We start from the raw sequence: 24,045 nt of genomic DNA, 5'->3' as shown, positions 1-24,045 counted from the left end.
GTTCAGACTGTTGCAGGTATAAAAACTAAAACGTGTCTCAGTGACCGAATTCTTAATATAATAATAATATAATAAATATAATAGAAATAAGTGTCTTCATTCATAAATTCAGTGTGTAAACGATGACACGATGATAAGAAATGTGTGTGTGTCATCAAACCGCCCGAACATATAAACATATAAAACTTCCTTCCACAGCTGGCGGAAACACGGCGGTCAAACTCACTGAGTCCAACTGCGAGCGAGAGCTACTGCAGCTGAAGGCCAATCCTGCAGCGCCATCTTGAGGCAGATATGATGGTGAAACATATGACATATTTTCTTTACGCTTTTAAATTGCTTCAATAGTTGTTTCCATCTATTGACGACTTTGTCTCCGATTATCCAATATTCATGATTTCAGGGGGTATTTTACCCAATCAGACAGACTGTGTGCAATATTTCACACGAGTAAATTAAGATCAGAGTACATGTACACGTACAGTACACACAAACACATTTGAAGAACATAAAAAAATACTTTTCATATTCTGTTGGTGTGTGAAAAAGCAGTTTTATTGATCGGTACAAATGTCCTCTCAGCACTCACGTCTATTTCCTGTTTTTCTTTTTCCATCATTTCTTTTTATTTACTAAAAAATAAAAATCAATAGGTTCACTCAGTTTATCTTTCCTGTGTCCTGATGCATTCACTCTTAATTAGATAGATAGATAGATAGATAGATAGATAGATAGATTTATGTATGTATTATGTATTATGTTTATGTATGTGCACAATATATACAGTTTATAAAAATACAGTTGCCAATATGGACAATAAATGGTGTTATTGCACTGCTGAGAGAAGTATCCAACTTTAGAAATTTAGAGATTGCACCAGATGAAATGGATAATGTGAGCAGATATTAGCCTTGAACAGTCGTGCAAAATCAGAAACAGGTTTATGATGCAGAATTGAGGAAGAAGCATCATCACAGAGCTTCATCACATGGTGCTGGAGTTAAACAGTCTGACAGCTGTTGGATGAAGGACCTGTGGTAGCTTCTTTCTTACAGACTGGATGCAGCGGTCTGTTACTGAAGGAGCTGCTTAAGCCCCCCACCGTCTCATGCAGGGGGTGGGATGGGTTGTCCATGATCGATGTCAGGCTGGCTAACGTCCTCCTCTCACCCACCTCATCCATGATGTCCAGAGGGCAGTTCAGGACAGAGCTGGCTCTCCTGACCAGTTTGTTAAGTCTGTCTCTCTCAGAGCTTCTACAGCCCCAGCAGACCACTGCATAGAAAACTGCAGATGCCACCACAGAGTCATAAAATGTGTCCTCCACATTCCAGAGGACCTCAGTCTTCTGAGCAGGTGCAGATGACTTTGGCCCATCCTGTACAGGACATCTGTGTTATTTGTCCAGTCCAGTTTGCTGTTGAGATTCTGAAATTTCCCCTCGCGGGACAAATAAAGGAATATTGATCTTGATCTTGAGATTAATTAATTAATTAATTAATTAATTAATTAATAATTCACTGTATTGATAACACATCATCCTTTTTTTTACTTTAATTTACTACTACTACTACTACTACTACTACTTGTATTACCGTTACATTATTATTACTTGTACAATGATTCATAGTTTTGATTGGATTAAATGATCTTCTCACTGTAACACCGGACTGTTATGAACATTGATGGAGACTGTCAATGAATTTAATTAGTTTCAATAAAGTTTTTTAAAAAGAGAAGAACGTGTTGTTTTTGTAAATATGATATTTCAGGTTGTGTTAGTTCACAGAAAATCCAGACAATTAATATTGTCGAAAATAATAATAATAATAATGTAATTTATAAAGAGTTTGCTTGTGTTCAGCGTCGTTGAAGGACGCTTTTTACATAAAGCCAGAAACGTCATCACTGTGCGTCATGACCGGCTGATCTACTGGCGGCATGAAACGGTTGTGTCGGACCGGGGCGACCTTGGTCGTCGGAGCCGGAATCGGAGCTTCAGTGAGCAGCTTGCTTAGTGTCAGAGGCGGGGAGGAGGACGAGAGACCCGGTTTGCTGAGCCGAGTCCCGGTGGTACCGACAGTCCAGGCCTCCGAGGCAACGGTGAGACGGCGTGTGCGTGCGCGCGTGCGTGTTTGTGTGCATGTATTACTCACATTGTGTGTACTCTCCTTCTTCATCAGTAAATTTTAGGGTGAAGATTGGGGTAAAGGTAAAGGTCAGGGTTTGGTAAGTCTGCAGGAAATGAATGTAAGTCTATGGCATGTCCCTAAAAGTGATGGGAGCGCACGTGCGTTTTGCGACACACCGACAGAACGGAAATAGTCTTTGTTTGGGTTTTTAAGTTACATAAAAAAAATAATATAACTTCCGTTCAAACCACTGGGTGGAGACAGTAACTAAATGGAAGCTCTGTTGAATCTCTTCAAACACATTCTGTATAAGTCAGGCAGAAAGCTACCCAGCATGCTTTGTGTTGTGTTTGCTGGCAATCGATTCTGGGCAGAACTGGACCAGAATCAGAATCGAGGTTACTGCAAAGTCGGTTTTCACGTGCGTGGACTTTGCCTCTGTGTTCTGGAGCACAAAATAGACAAAGTAGGTTGAAGATATACAGTAAGATTAAAAAAACAAAAAAGAAGAAGAAGCACACAGGACAACCAAGAAGGAAAAAATCAACGCTAACCCTGACCACAAAATCTGAAAAATGTGGCAGCCGCATCTCTGCTGAATCAGAAATCAGAAATCAGAAAAAGCTTTATTGCCAAGTACGCTTTTACACATACGAGGAATTTTTTCTGATGAAATTGGTGCATGACACATCTACTAAAATAAGAGCATGAAATAAAACAATTTAAATATATACACACAAGTCTGTTTTTTGTTGTTTGCTATTTTCCGGAAACACATCTGTTTTTTCAGAAAGAAGTCCAAGTTGAGCGTTAATGTAACACATAGAGTTATATTTATATCAATGTGACAGAATGAGTCCGAGGTGGAATGTGAAGAGTGTCGGGGGGGTTCTGGGCCTTGTTGATCAGGCTGACAGCAGACGGGAAAAAACTGTTCTTGTGGCGTGAGGTTTTGGTCCTGATGGACCGCAGCCTCCTGCCAGAGGGGAGTGGCTCAAAGAGTTTGTGTCCGGGGTGAGAGGGATCAGCCACAATCTTTTCTGCACGCCTCAGGGTCCTGGAGACGTACAGGTCCTGAAGAGATGGGAGATTGCAGCCAATCACCTTCTCTGCAGACCGAATGACACGCTGCAGTCTGCCCTTGTCCTTGGCGGTGGCAGCAGCGTACCAGACAGTGATGGAGGAGGTGAGGATGGACTCAATGATGGCTGTGTAGAAGTGCACCATCGTTGTCTTTGGCAGGCTGAATTTCTTCAGCTGCCGTAGGAAGAACATCCTCTGCTGTGCTTTCCTGATGAGGGAGCTGATGTTCGGCTCCCACTTGACGTCCTGGGAGATGATAGTTCCCAGGAAGCGGAAAGACTCCACAGTGTCAATAGTGGAGTCACAGAGGGTGATGGGGGCAGGTGAGTCTGAGTTCTTCCTGTTGTCCACAACCATCTCTACTGTCTTTAGAGCATTGAGCTCCAGGTTGTTCTGATTGCACCAGGTCACCAGATGGTCAACCTCCCACCTGTAGGCGGACTCGTCGCCATCAGAGATGAGTCCGATGAGGGTGGTGTCGTCTGCAAACTTCAGGAGCTTGACAGACTGGTGACTGGAGGTGCAGCTGTTCGTGTACAGGGAGAAGAGCAGAGGAGAAAGAACACAGCCCTGGGGGGATCCGGTGCTGATGGTCTTAGCGTCGGAGAAGTGTTTCCCCATCTTCACGCACTGTTTCCTGTCAGACAGGAAGTCTGTAATCCACCTGCAGGTGGAGTCAGAATTATCTGTCTCCTGTCTGCCTGAAGGGGTCACTCTCCAAGAACGTCATCAAGGCTGCTGGCCCGACAACGTACCTGCTGGTGTGTTTAAAGAATATGCAGAGAAGCTCAAACATGTCCTTGGAGATGTCTTCAATGCCTCTCTGAGCCACGCTGTTGCCCCCACATGATTGAACACCTCTCAGCTCAGCCCTTACACTCTCCTCTCCTCCTCTGGTGGCTAGCAGCGCTTCGGTGGTTCCCAGTTCCTGAGTGAAGCCAAATCTGTGACCTCCTCTTCCTGCCGTAGGATCCTGAAAGAGGATATGTTCAGATGCTCTAGAGGTCTTCTGGAGGCCACATGAGCTGAATTCAGCTGAATTGTGGTGTCCCTCAAGGTTCAGTTCTTGGCCCCCTTCTGCTTTCTATATGCATGCTACCTCTTGGCTAGGTTATTCAAAATCATAGTGTGTGTTACCATTTCTATGCAGATGAAACTCAGTTATACCCACAGATCCTAGCAGCCCAGCTAATATCACAACCCGCCTCTCTGATGTCAAATTCTGGACGTCCCAAAATTATTGATAACAAGTCTGAAGTCATTCAGTTCAGTTCCCCAAATTCCATCAGCTCCTTTGGTGCTAATCTTCATGGTCTCTCAAATCAAATTAGCTCATATGTGATGCTAAACTCTGTTTTGGTGATCAAGTCAAAGTGTTGTTCAGTCACATTTCTTCCAGCTCAAATGAATCTCTAAAATTAGGTCATCTTTATAGATTGCTGATCTACAAAAAGTTGTCTGTGCTTTTATGTATTCTCAGCTTGATTGCTGCAGCACACTGTCCTCAGGGATCAGCCAGGACTCCCTCCACCATCCACAGCTGGTACAAAAATGCTGCTGTTTGACTTGTTACTGGAGCAAAGAACAAAGATTTTAAAAATGTATTGTTTACTTTCAAGCCTTTACTGGTCTTGCCCCTAAACGTCTTTGATCTGCTGACCTGGTCTACACCCTCTCAACCATTAACATCTGTGGATGGAGCCCTGCTGGTTACTGCCAGGTCATGATTTGTGACCAAAGGTCATTGGCCTCCACCAGGTGGTTGTAGGGTAGGCGGTGGAGAGAGAGATGAGAGTGTTATCAACATACGTTTACATTTTACTTTTTGACCAGGTGAATGCAGGTGGATCAGCGATGGTGATGAAGTATGGCTTCCCCTCACTGGCCAACATCAAGACCAGAGAGTCCTACGTCAGCTCGTACGACCCCCGCACCCGCACTGCATCCTGGGTAATAGAGAGACTAAACGTCGCCTCCCTGAGCGGCCCGTCAGACAGGAAGTACTGCGACTTCAAGGAGGATGATAGGTGAGACAGAAATCAGCAGGAATTAAAAATGTACACACCTACACATTAAAAAACAACCAAATGGAAAAGATCCATAGAGATAGACCCTCAGCTCTTATATGGCTCTCGCCAAAGCAACCATACTCCATTCACCAAAACAGTAATTTTATAAAACAGACCTCAGTGAAATGAGGAGAGAGAGGATGGACACCTGAGAACATGTAACTCTGCAGTTATTTTCACTGGATGTCATGAAGGCAGAGATTTAAATGTAAAAGACAAAAGTAAAAGTGATGAGAGTTCAAATCTCTTGGTGCCCAAACTTATGGTGCTCCTTTGCTTCTGTTCAAACTTAATACACAATAACTTCCTGACTTTCGGAGATCCGTCCATCTTCATCTTCCTCAGCTCTTCACGGGAGCGTTTGGAGCAGCTGCCCAAACGCTTCAGGTGTTTGAAAGTGTTGTTTTTACCGCTTTTTAAATCTTCATGTTTAACTTTATTTATTTTGCCCCTGCAGCGTGCACATGTTTCACAGAGCAACCAACGCTGACTACAGAGGCAGTGGCTTTGACAGAGGTCACCTGGCTGCTGCAGCCAATCACAAGTGGAGTCAGAAAGCTATGGAGGACACTTTCTACTTGAGCAACATAGCACCACAGGTAAACAAATACAAACACAGGTAGATTGAGTTTGTTCATCTGTGTAAGGCTGCCTGACAGCAGGTGAGGTAATAACAGAAGGTGTCAGGTTACAGGACAGGTGTGAGCCAAGAACTGACATTTTACAGGTAAATGTTACCGATAAAGTCTGAGGATAGACATGATCAGACACATCGTGCCCTTCCAAGCTGGGGGGATCATGACGACCCTGATGATTCTATATTATGATCTGAATTCTATTGATCCAGTTGATACGATCGGTTACATTTGAACCACATCTGAACCTGAGGTCACATTCAACGTCTCTCATATGGAACATCCCAAAACCTGAGCCAGAACACCTGAACAGTCTGAAAAAACCAACGTAGACACACTCTGTTCTGTGTTTGTGTTGAGGACCCTCACCTGAACCAGAAGACCTGGAACAACCTGGAGAAGCTGTGTCGCTCTCTGACCAAACGTTACCTGAACGTCTACGTCTGCACTGGACCGCTCTACCTGCCCAGGTAACCCCTCTGCTTCTTCTTCTGTGGTGTTTGAGTATTATGTGGGAGGAGCTACAGGATGATCGTCGGGTGTGTGTGTTTCAGGCAGGAGGCTGATGGCAAACTCTACGTTCGATATCAGGTTTTAGGACGAAACCATGTTGCCGTGCCAACACACTTCTTCAAGGTGAGTCCACCTGTGTGCCGATGATAATGAAGACCAACAGCTGATGAGTTCACCTGTCCCTGTGTCCTCAGGTGCTGATCCTGGAGCAGGCAGACGGCAGGGGGGTGGAGCTTCGGTCGTACGTTTTACCAAATGAACCAATAGATGAGAAGGTTCCTCTTGAGCGTTTCCTGGTTCCCATAGAAACCATTGAGAGAGCATCAGGACTCCTGTTTGTCCCAAACATCATGAAGAGGACCACCGGCCTGCAGGCCATCACTGACAGATGAGCCACGCTGCCCACAATGCATTGCTGCTGAAGGGACGACAGACTGTCTCTGCAGTCGGCGTCCGCCACGTAAAGAGCATCATGTATATTTTTACTCCGTCAATCTTTAAGTTCAACCAGATTTTGGACAAATTACTGGAAAATTCACCCCAAACAAATAATCCATCCATCAAGTTCCATTTATCCATGAATTCACCTCATTGCAGCTCTTCAGACAAATTTGGGCTTTTGTGATGTTCTGTAAAAACTCTGAAACATTTGAATGTCTGTTTAGAATAATAATTAAACACTACAGAACGATTTAACATCTCTCGACATTTTCCTTCAAATCAAACACCTGAAACCTTCATGACAGCTGAAATTCAGTTCTGATCAATAACATCACTGATCACAGATCAGGGTCACCTCAGCTCGGACAGACAACACAAGGACAAATGTGTTCAAAAGAAACTTTAAAACACCAAGAAACCCTCATAATCCATTCATCCAGACCTTCAAAATAAAAGCCACAACATTCATCCACTTCCTGTCATCTGATTTAACAGAGAGGTCGACAGTTGACAGGAGGTCGTCCGCTGTCAGCTGCCAGCCAATCACAGAAATGGGGGCAGGGCCTGCTGTTCATTTTTGTCTCTCCACCCATCTGTGTCCCAATTGGCTGGAGGTCAGCTGACTGTTGTCCACCTCCATGTAGTCCTCCTCCTGTGAAGTGAAGATGTCAGACAGTAGGTAGCTGTTCTCCTCCTCCTGCACCTCCTGCTGGGCCTCCTCTCTGCGGCAGCGCTGCAGTTTCTCCTCCAGCAGAGGGATGACTCTCAGCTGCAGGAAGTCGATGATCTCTGAGAAATAGGAAGAGGAAGTTAGACCTGGGGGGGGGGGGTTAAGTATGGTGAAGAAAGTATTTTATACAGTATTTCCATATGATGCAATATTCCAGTACTGACCTCCGTAGGATAAACTGGTCCAGTTGGGAACTCTGGAGACTTTCAGTCTGTAGAAAGTCTTCTGAACACACACAGGAGTCACTTTACTGAAACACAACACAGTACTACTGTTAGTACTGCAGTTCAGAGTACTACATTAACACAGAGAAGATGCACAAAAACTGTCCGCCATGACGAAAACTTTGTGTGAGCTGCCAAACATGAGACAGCGACTCGCCCCGGATAGGCTACAGGGTCTGTGATGTCATCAGCCCCGAAGGTACGGACAGGTGAGGGCCGGCGGTACAACGGTCAAAATGTGTCCAGATGCAATGACGCCGTCGGTACCACCCAGCTATACCACACGCACGCATGTGCACACACACACAGTATGCAGATGGAGGCGAGGAACCTCTGCAGGAGGAGGAGTTACTTGATTTGTCAGATGGTCTGACTCGACGTCACTCGCTGGCCAAACATGAACTCTGCGTCATGGATGAACTTTGTTCTCATCGTTTCTGTTTCTCTAATCAAAGCTTCGGCTCGCGGACGGATTCAGTTTGAAATTTTCTGCAGCAGGTCAAAGGTCACCACCTGAGTGTCTGATCTTAGTCTGGATCAGCTGACTGAACCCTCTAACAGGAAGTTTGACCTCACCCAATGATCTGAGCCACCTCGTCCCAGTCGATGTCTGCCGCGTCCTCCACGTGCATGTTGTACAACCTGCAACACAGCGATTAACATCTCGTTTATGGAGTCCAGTCACACCAGTAAAGCTCCTCCACGACTAACTGGGAAAACAGTCTGAGTAGTCATGTAAGATGTTATGGAGGGAAAAGAGAAACTCTGAAAAGGTTAAAAGTAAACTTCAAAAACACCTTCATTCAAAAAAAGACGGATCATTTGATCTAAACTACACTGTCCATACACATCCTGTATTCAGGACAAAACAAGGTCACCAGCAAGTTTTATTTTTGAAGGAACCATGTAAACACACACAGGTGTGTCCTGGTTCAGGCGTGTCATGTGAGCTTACGTGTTGATGAGGTGGATTTTAGCCTGAAGTCCTTCAGCTCTTCTGTTGAAGGTGCTGCCACGTGAAGACAGTTTCAGTTTCAGCATGGTGAACCTGGAACACATCCAACATCATTCACTGGAGACACCTGGACACCTGCACACCTGCAAAAACCAACACCTGTGGCTGTATTCAGAAACATCCTGAGAGTTGTCTCAGAGCTCTTAACAGCCTGAACTCCTCCAAAGAGGAGGCGCAGCTCAGGAGTGACTGAGGAAAACTCCGAGCAAAGAAGAGAATGAACTTTGACCTCAGTGAGGAGGTGTGGTCAACCCCATCACTAGGTGTGATTCATACTTTTAAAAGGTGTGACTGGTGGATAAGAAGACGTTCTTATTGATGGTGGTCGGTGAAATCGATCAAACGTAGAGTCCAGTCTCTACGTTTGACATCACAGGTCTACCTGCACACTCACCTGTTCACATGCTGACAGCTGTTCTGTTCATTGGCTTACGTTTGTTAGCATGCTGCTAATGTTAGAGTTGTGATATAGTACTATAGTACTGAGTCACTCTATGCATCTTTCCCAGTAGAGACCCAGCAGATGCACTGACCACTTGAGTCGACACTGGGTCCACGATCTGGTCCCGACCTGCTGACTGATCTCCTTCCAGGGCAGATTGTTACACAGCTGGTCTCTGCTCAGACCAGAACCTGCAGGACTATGCTGGGCCAGAACCTCCAGATGAGCCTTCAGAGCCTGCCTCAACCTGGACTCCTCGTCGGGACTCCACGAACCACGACCTGCAGCTGTACGGACACATAATATGAACACGCACGCATGCATGCACACAAACACATTAAACTTGTATGAGGTGTTCTCATGTTCTAATTTGCAAGTTTTGAGCTGTTCATTTTTAATAGAACCTTAGAGAACCTCAGGTGTCAGTGTTTACCAATGTTGGCGAAGCGTTTCTGTAAAGCGTAGATGCTGCGGCCCATTTTCTCTGAGATCATCCTCCAGTCGTTACCATGGAGGTTCTGTAACTTCATCAGAGAATGCACCTCCTCATCTGAGAACCTGACATATCACATCCACAGGCATAACATAAACATACACAGAATACCCACCACCAGAACGTAGACATACAGGAGGTTTTGTAGCTAGAACATAAATATACTGGGGGTTCAGGCAGAAGCTAGCTTTGACCTCTGACCTTCCCATGTAGTTACTCTCGTCAAAAATCTTCTTGGCTCTGGTGTAAACCTGTTGACATGTCCGAGGTATCCCCTCAGCTGGAGAGACAGAGACAGAGACAGACAGGCATACAGACAGACAGACAGACAGACAGAGAGCTTTTAGATGAAGTTTAGTGGCAGCTTTTTATATTAAAGGAAACTTGAAACATCTTGTTCCCAAATTATATTAAGGCCATCTGAGAAACCAGTAAGCTAAAACTGGTGAACTCAACAGTTCATTTAACTATTTGGTAACAACACCAATTGCCACAGAATCTCAGACTTCAGGACCAAACTAAAAGGAAGACAAATGTGACAACAACGGTAAGAAAAGGAAAGAAACGAGAATAAACATTAACTACAGAACATTTTTATCCAAAGAAACGCTGAACTTCTTAAACATCACTGTAAAAAACATGGCTGAATAGTTTGACTCTGCATACATAGAGAACAGAGAACTCAGCAATAATTTTTCTCAGTTGGAAAAATGGATCCAGAACAACTGAAACCAGATAGAAGGAGTCCAGATGGTCCATTGATCCACTGCTCAGAGGACATGACCAAAGCAAGCTGCTCAGAGATCCTCAGTGCAGACTTGCAAAGGCAAGATGGCTAAGCACCGCTAACAGACCTGTTGGCATTCCTCTCTACATGAACAGTATCATGACCTTAAAATGACTGCAGACAAATCCATCCAGCAGCTGCACCAAAAGTCAACATCAGTCTCTTCAACTCAGGCACCGTGATTGTTCAAGGGTCTCCACCGAAACTGGAAGAGTTTTAAAGAGACTTCAGCAGACTGAAAACTGCTGCTGGTGGGAAAAAGGCCTCTGTGCCATCGGCAGCATCATCTACAACTGCATCAGAATCAAACACCTGCTCTTCAGCTACCAGAGGTTACCAGGCTTCAGCTGTAACTCCTCCAAACCGTCCACGTTCGTCCTCTGCAAAGGTTTGTTTTTACCACCAACACCTCTGATTGATTTAAGTATCTTACAACACGATGGAAAAGATCCTACAAAGACAGACCTCTCTCTCATCAAAGCCACCAGACTCCATTCACAAAAACAGTAATTTAATCATCAGAAAACAGAACATTATATGAAAACAGGAAGTCTGTCCGCATTCAGTGCTGCTTCTTTCCCACCCTTGAATATTCATTTTCATAATCACATCTGGATTTGTCTTACTATTCAAATATAAATTAGCATTTAAACTATTTGTTGAACGCATGGCTCGACACAGGAGGCCCGTCTCCTCAGGTGAAGTTTACTTAAGACTAAAAGAGAAGGGACACTGGAGGACAGGTTGTGGACAGAGAGGATTGATGGTTTCAAAGAGGGCTGAAGGAGGAGGTCTACGACACCACTGATCCTCCACCCACAACACTGTTATCATCCCTTCACAGGAGATTCAACAACCATTCACACCTGGACTCAGGTGAGTCCACAGTCCAGGTGGCTTTGATTCAGTCCTCCTCGAGCCATACTTTGATACTTTGTTTGATAACTAGTTTTTTGAATCTTTGATGCCAATGAACGAGAGACAGACAGGCGGTTGAGGAGGACCATCATACCTGATCCTGAGTCATCACAGATGAAGATGGTGGTGATGATGATGATGACGATGTGTGTGTTTACATACCGATACTCTCCAGGAAGTGATGTCGTGCTCTCAGCCTCTTGATCTCCGCCTCCTGCGCTTTGAACCTCTGAGGAAACAGGAGGTGATTGGCCGAGCTGATGCCTGTCAGAGCCAGGAAGTCGGCAACATTCTTTCTGATTAGCCGATTCTCCTCCTGAGTGCACCGCCCCCGGCGCAGAGACACCCCTGGAGGACAAAGGACAGCTGTCTTTGCAGGACCTTGCTGTTTGCAGTGTCTGCAGTGTTAGTACCTTGTTTACAGTATTACCTTCTTGTTTGCAGTGTTAGTACCTTGTTATTTACAGTATTACCGTCTTGTCTGCAGTGTCAGTACCTTGTTGGTGACAGTATTACCTTCTGGTCTGCAGTGTTAGTACCTTGCTGTTTGAAGTACTTGAAGCGCTGCAGGTCATATCTCAGCAGTTTATTGATCTCATCGACTGATTTCTTCTTGACATCTGGAACAAACTCCTGAAGCTCCTCCAACAACGCTGAGTCCAACCTGACATCCCAGGAAATACACCGAAAATACTGTGCTCTGATTGGTTGTGGAAATTGTTGAGACTTTATCCTTTTAAAATGACAACTGTGACATTAACGTGAACATGTTTGTCTTACAACATCACGACATTATCTCATCATGTTCCAATGTTCTCTGTTAACATTACGATTTTAGAATGAGAACACGATGCGTTCACAGGCATCTTCAGCTCAACACATTACGATTTTATTTAAAACACTTTTCCGTTTTTCTCTCTGCATTTGATTCACTGCTCCCTCCAACATGTCGGTGATAACAACAATATTTCCTGAATTAAATAGTAAAATAAGAACTCACTCTTCTTCCTCTGCAGCTGTTCTTCTTGTCTTGCTCCTCTCTCTGGTGGCCTCTCTCCTCCTCTCCTCTATTCTCCTCTTCTTCTTCTCTTCTTCCACAGTCTCTCCTTCCTGTGACATCACCTCCACCACGCTCCTGTCTTTCTTCCTTTTGTTTTTCTTTTTCTCTGTCCTGGTGTTGGAAACCAACAGGCCTGTTTCACTGTTGTTGAGGTCTGTTACCGTAGCGATGCTCACCTCCTGTTGTTTCTCCTTCTTCTTTTTCTCCTCCTTCACCTCCTCCTCCTCCTTCAACTTGGTGCTGTTGGTTTCCAAGGTAACCAAGGAGGGGCTTGTACATCTGGTGTGGTTGTCTGTTGTCATGGTGACGACACTCTCCTCATTCAGGTCATTCTTGTCTTTCTTCTTCTTCTTCTTCATCTTCCTCTTTTCAGTCTCATTGGTTTCTATGGTGCCCTCTGACAACTCTGTCTCCTCCTTTCTCCTCTTCTTCTTCTTCCTCTCCTTCTGGCTGCATATATCTCCATCAGCAGCAGGAGGAGGAAGACTGGGCTCTTCTTCCTCCCTCTTGTTTTTCTTCTTCTTCTTCTCTACTCTCTCAGGTGTGTTGATGTCGACAGGTGTCGGACATTCCTCCAGACTGCCTGATCTCCTCCTTTTCATCTGACAGGAGAGAGAGTGAGGGTCTGCAGGGGGTTTCATGACAGGACGAGCAGCAGGAGGTGATGCGGGAGGAGGTGCAGACTCGATGCTGCAGGTCAGATTGATGCTGAGAGGAAACCAACCTCAGCCTAACCAGTCATATAATCTGGATCACTGAGGGTTCAGGGTTGGGGTGTTTAGGAGGCGGATGAATCGAGTCTGTAGAGGTGAGAGAAAAAAGTCTATTCATAAGAGAAACCAGATCCTTGTCATTGACGAATCGATCCATAAAGACAAAAATCAGTTTTGGTACGTTGTTGATAACAAACTGACATTTAGCAAGCAGGCTGAAGTTCTTTCAGTTCAGTGTTTTGGCACATTTTGGACTTAATTTCTCAGTAATTTACTTTCCAACCTGAAGCTGGCAGTTTTTTGTCAAACCTGATATGAAATTTATTCTCCAGAGCTAACAAACGAGACGACCACCAGCACCTTTGAAGGTGCATTCCTGCTGCCAGCAAAATACCTGTTCAGAATATAAACTATAAAAACTGAGAGGGACACGCCCACCATGAATCTGCTGAGTATGACAGCGTCAGTGCTGAAGTGAACTGAAGTGAACTGAAGTGAACCTCTAAGGCAGGGGTGTCAAACTCAAATACACGGTGGGCCAAATTAAAAAAAAAATGTTCCAAGTCGAGGGCCGGACTGGTTATTGAAAACGGATTGAAATGGCCTTATTGCACATACTGAACCTGGAACTAACACAGCCTATAAGTTACTTCCTATAAAACAACATTAATCATTGAAAAAATGAAAAATCAGTTGCATTCTTTTCTTCTGGCTCTTTATGCAGCCTTTCCAGACTAATTTACCCGTCACAGTGTTTCGTTTCATCGTGTCTTCTTACATTCTATTCTTTCATGACAGCCACACTGTCTCCGCACAAAAGACAAACAGCTTTGTCCTTCATATCCGCGAACACACACTCTGCCTCCCACCTGCCTTGAAAACCCATTTTCAAAAGTCCACCGTCCGTTTAGACATTCTTTGGGGAGAAGGTAGCTGAAAGTTGACCACAGGTAACGAGCTCCATCAGGCTGCTGATGAACGAGTGGGGCAGGGACTCGTGCTCAAGGGCCTTTGATTGACGTGCCAACGCACTGGCAGTGCATTGTGGGACTTGTAGTACTAGTGGTGCGTGCAATATACCGGCCGGCCAGCTCTAATAATAATTAGATATTATCATGCATGCCAAAGATAATTCTATCGCGCGGGCCAGCCCTTGGGCTTGAGTTTCACATATCTGCTCTACAGGGTCCAAAGTAACCTACAGCATCCAGATCCTCCTACATACAACCACGGGGTTAGCTCCTGGCAGACAGCGTCGCCTTCAAAGGAAGAGACGGACGCACACGTCTCATCCAAAACTTCAGCCACCAGTTAAAGCAGATCCAACTGTTCACACTCAGACTGTGGATCACATTCAGGTTAATGGCTCATCAAACTTCAGACGGCATCAGTCCTGAGCTCCACAACAGACCTCGATCTGACAGTGAAAGAAGAACTGGATCTGAATGGTCCTTTTTCCTCCAGTCTCTGTCTTTAGATTTTAATCAGCAGACCAACGTCCTAAAAAGGTAACTGCTGCACTCGTCTCAGTCCACAAGACAGACGTTTCAGCAGATTCCTGGTGGCTGAGAGACATAAGTCAAATCATGTCCCTCACACTGAAAGCCAAGACCCAACCCTGAAGGTCTGAAACCACTTCAAACAAGTTCCATTGTTCCTGTTATTGTGTCCACCCCCACACCTGAGGACGGAGGACAGACCAGCTGTGGCGCGGACAGACGAGTCCACATTTTGTCATGTCTTTGCTGCAGACTAAGATTGTTGCTCTTGATCAGACTAGATGGAGGACAAAATCAAATAGAACTTCAACATGAAAGCATGCAACGATCCCCAGGTTTCTCATAAACTGACACATATTGACTGAAAATCACTTCCAGGCTACTTTAAAAGACACAAATTAATATTCAGGGACCTGAAGTCTCTCAGAGACTCGACACGTGTTTGTCTTCGTGATAACAGAAACATGTAGAAGAACTGGAAACACATCACGTGATTCCTCTAACAGAAAATATGATTGATGATCAGGAAACGATCATTTGGTTTCGTTTGTTCAAGTCTGTTCTCACCAAACCTGCTTTCTTACATCTGGAGAGCTCTGCAGGACTTCTTTAGACCACTTTCTGTCACACCTTCAGTCCACTTCCTACGTGTTCGTGTTCAGTACGAACACAACGACTCGAATCCGAAACTGGTTTAATACAGCGGCGCGCCTGCGCGTCTCCGTGTTGTTTACAGTCCAAAACCTGAACTCAAACTAACCCGGACCAGCGAGTCCAGACCAGAACCTGACATGAGATCTGATCTCATCGGCGAGCTGATCCAGGTCTGAGTGTGGTCCGGGTCTAAAAACATTAAACCGGATTCAAACAGTCTGAACTCACCGTCTCCGCACGCGGGACATGGGGACGCTGCTGCGTCTTCTTCTTCTTCTTCTTCTTCTTCTTCTTCTTCTTCTGTTAACGTTATGGCGGTCGGCGTTCCTGTGTGTTGTCTTACGCCACCTACTGGGCGGGTGTTGTTCATCTCCACCTTTATGACTTCTCCTGTGATCCAGGAGCAAAATTAATAACCAATCATTCACCTTTTCTCTCCATCGTCTTCGCAGTTCAAATTTATAATAATAATAACGATTCCTTTACATTTTATTTTTAATAGCCAACAGAACAAATGGAAAGCTTCGTGCATCCTTTCATGTTTTTTTATTGAGTCCTTTGAGTTTGATTTTCTTCTAAAACGTGAAATAAAACATCATGTATTGAAACAAGATGATTTAAATATACAGTAAATAAGTGGTGATGGTCAAAAGAAGATTTTCAGAACGCAGTGGACAGAAATGTTTTCATCAGATACAAATACTGCTATCCTGATATGATGATGAGTACTTTTACTATTCTGACTTGACGCACATTGAGCTGTTAGTAGTACAAACATCATTTCAAACTGTTTTCTTATTTTGGATTTGATTCATAAGCACAAAAAATGCAGATTTTTATTCAGTCAAAGTTCAGTTTGTGTTCATAAGAGATTTAACTGCTTCTGAGTTTGAAGGTTTCTGTAGAAAAACACTTTTGTTCTTCTGTGAAGAAATAAAAGAGTTCTGCTCCTCTGTCCTGTCTGTTCAAAATCATCAGATCTCATTCAAGAACTTTTCTTCCAAAAACTGTTCTAACAGTCAGATTCATCAAACACTTTTAACTGCAAAGAACTTGTTCTAAATGTCTTTTTGAGCCTAATAAACATCATCTGTTCATGAGGAGGTTAACATCACTGAGATTTCATCATTAATATAATCTACAGCCTCAAAAAGTCCCAGATACTCTAACTCTGTTCTGTTCTGTTTGGGCGAAAGTTTGACTGAAAAATGTTAGCAAACAGTAAAAAGAAGAATTTCACACCAACAGGCTTCAACAGCTATAATAAATATTAATAATACAGATGTTAATAATGTGTCATCAGACCAGAAGTAAAGAGAGAAATGTTTCACATGAAGTTAGATGAAAAAACATCTTTCTGAAGCAAAGCTGAAGGAGGTTAAGGGGATATTAGATCATTGATGTTAGGATCTGCTAACCTGTCTGTCTGTCTTGTCCCTGTCTGTCTGGGGCTGGGCGTGGTCTCCTACACTCTGCTGGCTGCCGTCTAATCACCTGCGCACCTGTTGCGCATCAGGCTCGTCAGGCCAACAGTACTTGAGGTCGGCTCTCTGCTGTACTGGTTGCCAGTTTGTCCTATGTCCAATGCGTTTTCCTTGTGTTTCACCAAACTTTCTCTTGTGTGTGCTAAAGAATTCTTATGCTGGATTATGTTTTGTTCTTGGACTGCCACATGTGCTTTTTCTTTCAGCGCTTTCCAGCCACATTCAGTGTTTGCTCTGCCTCAACCCGTCCACTTGTGTTTTCCTTTTTGTTTTTCTCTGCTCATTGCGAGTTTGCTTTTTGTTAAAGAAAGATTGTGCATGCTGCATTTTTGAGTCCAGTAAAAAAAAGTAATAGGCAAAGCCTAACAATTGACAGCAGTGCACCATCGGGTGTCCTATTGGAGGGTGGTCACCTGGACAAAGACCTGCAGAAGGACTCATGAAAGATGCCAACAAAACTCAGATTCAAAGAACAAAATTTAAAGAGACAAAATATTGTGGAAACTCCCAGTATGTTGGCTGCCGTAATGATGAACTGCTGAACAGAATATTAATCTAAAGGGAGTCTTCTTCTTCTTCACTGCCCTAGATAAAGTGAGACTGGCAGCAGGATCTTCTTACATGTGATACACACAAAATAGAGCCCCACTCGATAGAAACATTGAAGTACAGCTCTATTAGTGGCCACAAACACCACAGGGAACCATTTATTACACTGGGCCCTTGGGCCCTAAAAACAAACTCCAGGCCAGTAGTGATTAGAAACAGAGGCTTGACATTCGGCTGGTCTCAGGTCAGACCTTCAGGGTCTTGAGTACATCTGGATTCTGGTCTCAGTCTGAATCCTGCAGCCAGACTCATTCACAAATCATCTAGAATGTCCTGATAACAACATCCAAACTTCCACAGTACAGTGGTATTTAAAGAGTAGTAGTGCCCAGTAAATCCCTGTCCCTGTGGTGCTCTGAAGATCCCTTTCAGACTCTGGTCTTCATCAGTGATGATGATGGTGGTGGTGGTGGTGGTGGTGGTGGTGGTGGGAGGATCCAGCTGTGTGTGTGTGAAGTGAGGCTCTCTGCTCGTCCATCCTCCTGGACTGAACTCTCTGAATCAGACTGAAGAAATCCTCCTGACCTTCAGGAACCGAATTAACCACATCATCCAGATCAGGAAGGGAACACCTCTGGTCCTCCATCCTGTCAGACTACAGACAGACAGACAGTGAGACAGATAGATGGGGAGTAAAGCAGACAGGGAAAGATATGCCAATGAAATCACCTGAATTTTCACACCTGTCCACCAGATCCTGCTGCTCCCTGCACACTGGACCTAATTCGTTCACTGAACCACACCTGTCCTTTGTTCCCTCCTTAAACCTTCATCTAGTTCAATTGGTGAATATATCCTGCACCCTATTCTTATCTGGACTCTGTTCCTGCCTGTACTGCAATGGCTTACAGATTAATGAATGCATTCTGTTTCATGTCTTTAATACAGATGTATCCAATAAGATTGTCCAACCTGTGAACCTCTGTAATTTATTAAATCTGACACAAATAATTAGGAACCCGACCAGAACATGTGAAACTATGGTATCACATTACTTTTTGGACAAGGAAGCGTCACAAAAAGTCCTTCTCTGGCACAAAACTTTGCACATCCACTCTCTGAAGAACTACTGTATCAATTCCATTAAGGAACAGCCCAGCCAGGTAGACTGGGCCCCTGTTCTCGGCAGCAAATGTGAGTCGATGAGCCCTGGGACACATTTAAGAGTTTATTTCTGCAGGTTATAAATAAGATGACACCTGTTAAGAAATTAAGAGTAATGCTGGAGTGCTTGGACAGATAATGAATACCTCTCACAGACCCAGTAATATAGGTCTGGATACAAATGGGAATATTACTTTTGATAAAGACAAGCTGGCAAACAAATTCAACTCATCCTTTGCTTCAGTGGCTCGTAAATTAGTGCTGAAGCTCCCACCAGGTTCAGGGATATATGGGGATGCTTATATTCAAAAGTACTACTCCGATCTAGGAGTACGACTAGATTCATTCCACTTTGCCAATGTGACCGAAGGAAAAGTCCAGAAAATGGTGAGCTCAACACCACTGAAGCTGCAGAGCATCCCAGGTAGGTTCTTCTGTGATGGCCTTTGTGTAACCCATATCATCAACCTTTCACGAGGGCAATGTAGATTCTCCATGGACACGAAACAACCCAAAATCACTCCGTTACACAAACAGGGGAGCAAATCTGACCCAGACAACTGCAGACAAGGATGTATCCTTAAACAATGAAGTGATGCTGGACTCCTGCAAGACTTCACTTACCAGTCGACTGTCTCATCCATTAAGCCCTGTCTTAGTTTCTCTTGTTATGAGTCAGATACAGTATTCCACCATCTTCCCTATCACTACTAGCTCACCCTGCAGTCTCAGTCTAAGTACAGGGACACCCCAAAGTCTGACGCAGTAATTCCTGTTGTAATCACTACCTGACATAACATCAAACAAACCTTTGGCATGAATTTGAATAATTTCAGATCTCTATACACCGCCTGATCATCCATCCCTTAAGAGACCTTTGCCTCAATGTGGCACTTTTGTCAGATTTTTTAAAGAAGACATTTCTTATTACTGACCTGATTCCAGATAATAATATTGACTGCATGTTTTTAACTGAGACACAGTTTAATACAGATGGGCCAGTTAGTCTAATCAAAGCCTCACCAGCATCTACAATTTTTATACTTGTCCAGGAGAGGTAAAAAGGTGGGGGTACCAGATTCTCTTTTAATAACATCTGTCTGTTCCTCTCGACAGGCTTGACACATACCTGACAGACAGCAACCAAAACAAAGTTACGGAGTAGATTGGACATAAGGAACACACTTTGGGTGTCATTGTCTCCCATCACCCATAGGTGGGACCGTACCCAGTTGCTTTTCATGTCTTTTTCCTGTCTGTACCTGAATGTACTCTTCCTGAGTGTGCCCTGCTCCTGTCTGTATCCTGTACCCTGACGATTAAAACTGATTCTCAAAAGTGGCAGAGGAACTACTAACAGCTGAAAACAAGGACACAAAAACAGTTGTTTCAATTGCTGAATGTTTTGTCTGATACAGTGAAGGCAAACATCACTAGTATCATTGCATGTCCTTCCTAAAAACTCTGCTGCTAATTCAAAATATTTTCATATGACATTCTGGTACCTGGTAATGTATGAGCATGTAGTAGAAGTCCAGAGTAGGCAGGGTGGGCTGGTTGGGGCTGCAGGCCCCACAAAATGATGCTGGCCCTGTGTCAGGCAGCAGACTAAGGCTGGCTCTCTGGTCCTCCAGTCTCTGACCCTGACACTCCAGGATCAGGTCCAACAATGCCTCTGGCTCCTCCTGCTGACTGCTCCGACGCTACAGCAACAAAGCAGGGACCAGCAGTGGGTTATTATGTTATTAGTATTATATTATTATGTTATTGTGTGTGGGTGGGGTAGAGGTGGGGGGGGGGGTCTTTATTTCATTTATCTTTGACTGTAAAGCACTTTGTGCTACATCTTCCTATGTATGAAAAGTGCTATACAAATAAAATTATTATTAACCATGATTTATGTTCTGATTGCGTACGAGAACAATAATAAGAACAAACTGTGGCAAACATTCAAAACTTTAAACTTGTTCAGGTTCACATTCTGGATCAATTTGACTATGAATTCAGCACTTACATTAGTTACCTTGCTCCTCGACATCATGGTTCTGGTCCTGGAGCTCAGAGCAGAGCTGAGACTCTGACCCCTGGGCCTGGTTGAGCTTCCTTCAAGCCCAGGACCTGGTACAGGAGTCACAAGACCTCCCATGGTCCTGAGGGTCCTGAGGGGTGTGGTGGAAGCTGAGGTCTTGCTGATGGGAGCGGAGTGAGGCTGAGGAACAGTACTGGTGTTGCTAGGACTGCATCCTAGTCCGGCCTCCAGACTGCCATTGTGCTGGGAGGGTGGAGAGTATTTGGGTGTAGTCCCCCTGATCCCCCCATTCTGGTGAGAAGGTGAAGACAGGGAGGGAGGAGATAAACCTGAAAGTTTTTTGTCTGCCATGTTGGAGCTGTGGAGGTGTGGGCGTGGCTAGATCACTGTTCTCATGAGTGGGAGGGGCTAAACCTGGACAGAAAGTGAGTGGAGCAAGAAGTGAGACACAAATACACCTGGAGGCAAAGTTGAAGTTCAGGTGACATGGTTTGAATTCCTGGCAGTAAATAGTAGAGTAGAATAACAGTCCCAGTACCAGGTGAACACGGGGAGAACATGCAAACTCCACACAGAAAGGCCCTTTTTTACTCGAGCAGCAGGCACCGAAGGCATGGTGGAGGACACACCCCCGGTGCCCGCAGCGAGAATCGAACCCGGGACCTTCTTGCTGTGAGGCGACAGTGTTGCCACCGTGTCACCGTGCCACACACACGCTTGTAGCAGTTTGTTCTGTAGCTCTGTATTTTCATCAAGAAAACATTGGCATGTATGCTGGAAGAGCTGATGATTAAACCACCAACCTTCTGGCTACTGAACGAATGCACTACCTCCTGAGCCACAGCCGCCCTATAAATTAAGTTTATTAACTAGGTTCAGGAACAAGACCATGCCTCAAACGCACCCTTTTTCCACACCAAGGTATTTAAGCACTACTGATTTGTTAATTTCCCCTTCCCTACTCGTTTTCTGCACGGTCTCTTTCTCCGCAATCCAACGACGCCAGCAAATCTGTCTGCGCTCAGAAGTCCACTACCCCCAACGATTGCAGCTCACAACCCCTGACAATTCATACATAGCCACGAGCTCCAGGGGAAGACCTCGTCTATGTCATCTGAGAAACACCATCCCCGCCAAACACGCAAACAACAGGCCAAGTTTAAAGCTCAACTCGTTTCTGCACTCTATCACCCTTTCCCTGTTCCAGCCAAACTTCACAATCGACGTGAGCACACTCATTCCTTCATCCCAGCATCCTTTCTTCTTCCCTTGCCTCAACCTTCCCTATTACATTTTCATCAGCCACAACAGCTCCTCATACTTTATTACCAGCCAGCTCTGTCGATTTTCAGAGAATTATGCTGCTCTCATCATCCCCCAAGGCCAATCATTTGTGTCACACCTCCTCTCCATCACCTCCTCTGTTGACTCTTCACAATTACGTCATCCTCAACAAAGCATGTTAAACTGTGGCACCAATTCCTATCATCTTCTAAAACAATCACATCACCAAGCAAGAAAACATGCACCTGTTCACAGATGCCACTCCTTCCATCGGTGGCTACCACAATGGAAAACAGATCTCAGCCGAATTGCCTAGCGAATTTGTAACACTCTCCCCTTCTTCCACTATATGCAAACTGTATCTAGTCACCATAGCAGCCATTCTCTGGGGGCATGAATGATCAACAAGATCATCGCAATCCACACCGGCTACAGCGGCGTCATCAGCATAATTAACTAAGGATGGTCACACTGTCTAGACATTATGTAAGTCATGCGGTAGCTCACATTAGTTCCAGCCCAACACCAATCTATCACCTGTGCATCCCATATCCCAGGCCACAAAAACTCAATCTCTCATTTCTCTTTCCAGAAAATCAGGCAATTGGCTCCAGCCTCTGACCCTCTTCTGACTCCAGTCCCATCGTTTTTGGTCACCACATTCAACAAAGCCCAGAGCCAGAAAGTTTACAGATGGCTTCGCAAGTTGCCATCATTAACAGCGTATCCCCTGAACACTCCTCTTCCTTTCCCGACTCTCGACATTCTAACCTTCTCCAGCTTCATCACATTCACTCACTCAATTTTAAGATTACATCTTCCACCATACAGGTGTATATCAGTGGTATAAACTTCCTCATTAAATTATCAATGGGAGCACCTTGCTACGCCTTATCCCACTCCCACATCAGCATGTCTATCAGAGGTCTCTGCAAGACCTAACTGCACTGTAATCTTAAACATTTGCCTCTTACCTCCAACCCACTGCATAGTTACCCTGCACTCAGTTTATCAGTCTTCATTCTTAGACAAGCTACTAGAAACCATGTTCTTACTCCCTTTCTTCAGCTTCTTATGCCATTCCAAATTCACCACCACTACTCTCAATTACCAACCATCCTGGCACACAGCCATCTCCGATATGTCCATCCTCTCGTCTGACTCTCTCATCTTTCACCTCAAACACACCAAGACCAGCCAGCCTGGTCTGCCTCTACCCATTCACTTCTTAAATTAAACTATTAAATTCAGTCCATACAAACTCATCCATGACTACGTAAGCTTAAGACTAGCCAATCAAGCTTCACCCCAAGATCCTTCATTAATCTCAAAAATGGGCCATGTAGCCACACACTTCTGGTTTCACCATTGTGTCAGCTAAATCTTATTCAGACCTGGAATTCAACCAAACTGTACTCAAGTCACTCATTTTGCATCAGTGCTGCCTCTACCACTTTCCAGCAGGGAATTCCCAACCAAATCATAAAATTCTCAGCCATTAGTCTTCATCTTCATACCTCACGCATATCTGTAACAATGTGAGTCTCTACCCTGAGTCTCTACCTTCCCCGGTTTCCTCACATCACCAAACCAGCAGCCAACACCGATCTAACATTGCACCCTGACATCCAAGACCCAGAGTCCACCATCCATTCTTTTGTTCCCTCCTTCCTTCCCCTTCCTCTTTAACCTCGACCCTCATCCTACCATCCCTCCCTGTAAGAACATGTGGTTATGATGGAAACCTCCTTACCTACGTTCTCCTGAATATCCCTGAAGGTACTGTAACCCCATGCTTGTACTTCTCTTGGGCTTCAACATCAAGACAGAGAAGTTAACATCTGACTTACAATTTCCAGCAAGATCCCAGGTTGAGCAGTTGAGTTTTTCTGATTTGAGGCTGAAGATGATAATCTACTCTGAAAAGTTCAAATGAAGGCGTAAGCGCTGATTAAACCTGCCTAAATAATATTGTAATTCAAAGGACAGTAAACCATGCCTAACATCAAAAGAAAAGAAAGCGGTCGAGAAGTGGAGCATGACCATGACATGGACGTAACTCTGCTAAACTGATTGCTAATTTAACGAAAGCTGTTCAACACGGAGGAGGTGACAGAATGCAAAAAG

At 44.5% G+C, this 24,045-nt stretch overlaps 3 protein-coding genes across 7 annotated transcripts in view; 1 reads left to right on the top strand and 2 right to left on the bottom strand.

The window, feature by feature from the left end:
- Positions 1–1,889: 1,889 nt before the first annotated feature.
- Positions 1,890–7,123, top strand: endog (endonuclease G). The gene is made up of 6 exons (XM_076730955.1): positions 1,890–2,103; positions 5,049–5,242; positions 5,742–5,883; positions 6,280–6,389; positions 6,474–6,555; positions 6,627–7,123. Exons 1-6 carry the CDS (start codon positions 1,942–1,944, stop codon positions 6,822–6,824), a joined length of 888 nt encoding a protein of 295 aa, XP_076587070.1. The 5' UTR covers positions 1,890–1,941; the 3' UTR covers positions 6,825–7,123.
- On the bottom strand, positions 7,077–15,710 carry LOC143320912 (transcription termination factor 1-like). Its single transcript, XM_076730954.1, has 11 exons — positions 15,637–15,710; positions 12,483–13,342; positions 12,022–12,146; positions 11,645–11,830; positions 9,979–10,057; positions 9,718–9,842; positions 9,376–9,571; positions 8,783–8,875; positions 8,404–8,469; positions 7,768–7,853; positions 7,077–7,662 (listed from the first exon to the last, which is right to left on the bottom strand). Exons 2-11 carry the CDS (start codon positions 13,181–13,183, stop codon positions 7,445–7,447), a joined length of 1,875 nt encoding a protein of 624 aa, XP_076587069.1. The 5' UTR covers positions 13,184–13,342; positions 15,637–15,710; the 3' UTR covers positions 7,077–7,444.
- Positions 15,711–15,939: 229 nt separating this feature from the next.
- The window catches only part of LOC143321499 (uncharacterized), a 9,975-nt gene continuing 1,869 nt past the window's right edge, over positions 15,940–24,045 (bottom strand). The window contains exons 2-4 of one of the 5 annotated variants that reach the window (XM_076731897.1): positions 20,620–21,048; positions 20,111–20,308; positions 15,940–18,096 (exon numbers count right to left, since the gene is read on the bottom strand). In XM_076731897.1, the coding sequence (XP_076588012.1) occupies positions 17,887–18,096; positions 20,111–20,308; positions 20,620–20,985 (774 nt within the window). In that variant the 5' untranslated portion in view covers positions 20,986–21,048 and the 3' untranslated portion in view covers positions 15,940–17,886. The remainder of the gene's footprint in view (positions 18,097–20,110; positions 20,309–20,619; positions 21,049–24,045) is intronic. The other 4 variants (XM_076731894.1, XM_076731896.1, XM_076731899.1 and 1 more) reach the window with 4 other exon arrangements.

This window comes from Chaetodon auriga, chromosome 5 (genome assembly GCF_051107435.1).
Source record: "Chaetodon auriga isolate fChaAug3 chromosome 5, fChaAug3.hap1, whole genome shotgun sequence".
Classification (NCBI taxonomy): Eukaryota; Metazoa; Chordata; class Actinopteri; order Chaetodontiformes; family Chaetodontidae; genus Chaetodon; species Chaetodon auriga.
This window is presented reverse-complemented; position numbering and strand designations above follow the sequence as displayed.

Excerpts from the sequence above, each read along its gene's own strand:
- endog (XM_076730955.1), top strand. The coding sequence starts at position 1,942 with ATGAAACGGTTGTGTCGGACCGGGGCGACCTTGGTCGTCGGAGCCGGA. Across the intron at positions 6,390-6,473 it reads GGACCGCTCTACCTGCCCAG|GCAGGAGGCTGATGGCAAAC; the intron begins GTAACCCCTCTG and ends TGTGTGTTTCAG. Across the intron at positions 6,556-6,626 it reads TGCCAACACACTTCTTCAAG|GTGCTGATCCTGGAGCAGGC; the intron begins GTGAGTCCACCT and ends CTGTGTCCTCAG.
- LOC143320912 (XM_076730954.1), bottom strand. The coding sequence starts at position 13,183 with ATGAAACCCCCTGCAGACCCTCACTCTCTCTCCTGTCAGATGAAAAGG. Across the intron at positions 10,058-11,644 it reads TCACTTCCTGGAGAGTATCG|CTGAGGGGATACCTCGGACA; the intron begins GTATGTAAACAC and ends CTGTCTCTCCAG. Across the intron at positions 8,876-9,375 it reads ACCCAGTGTCGACTCAAGTG|GTTCACCATGCTGAAACTGA; the intron begins GTCAGTGCATCT and ends GATGTGTTCCAG.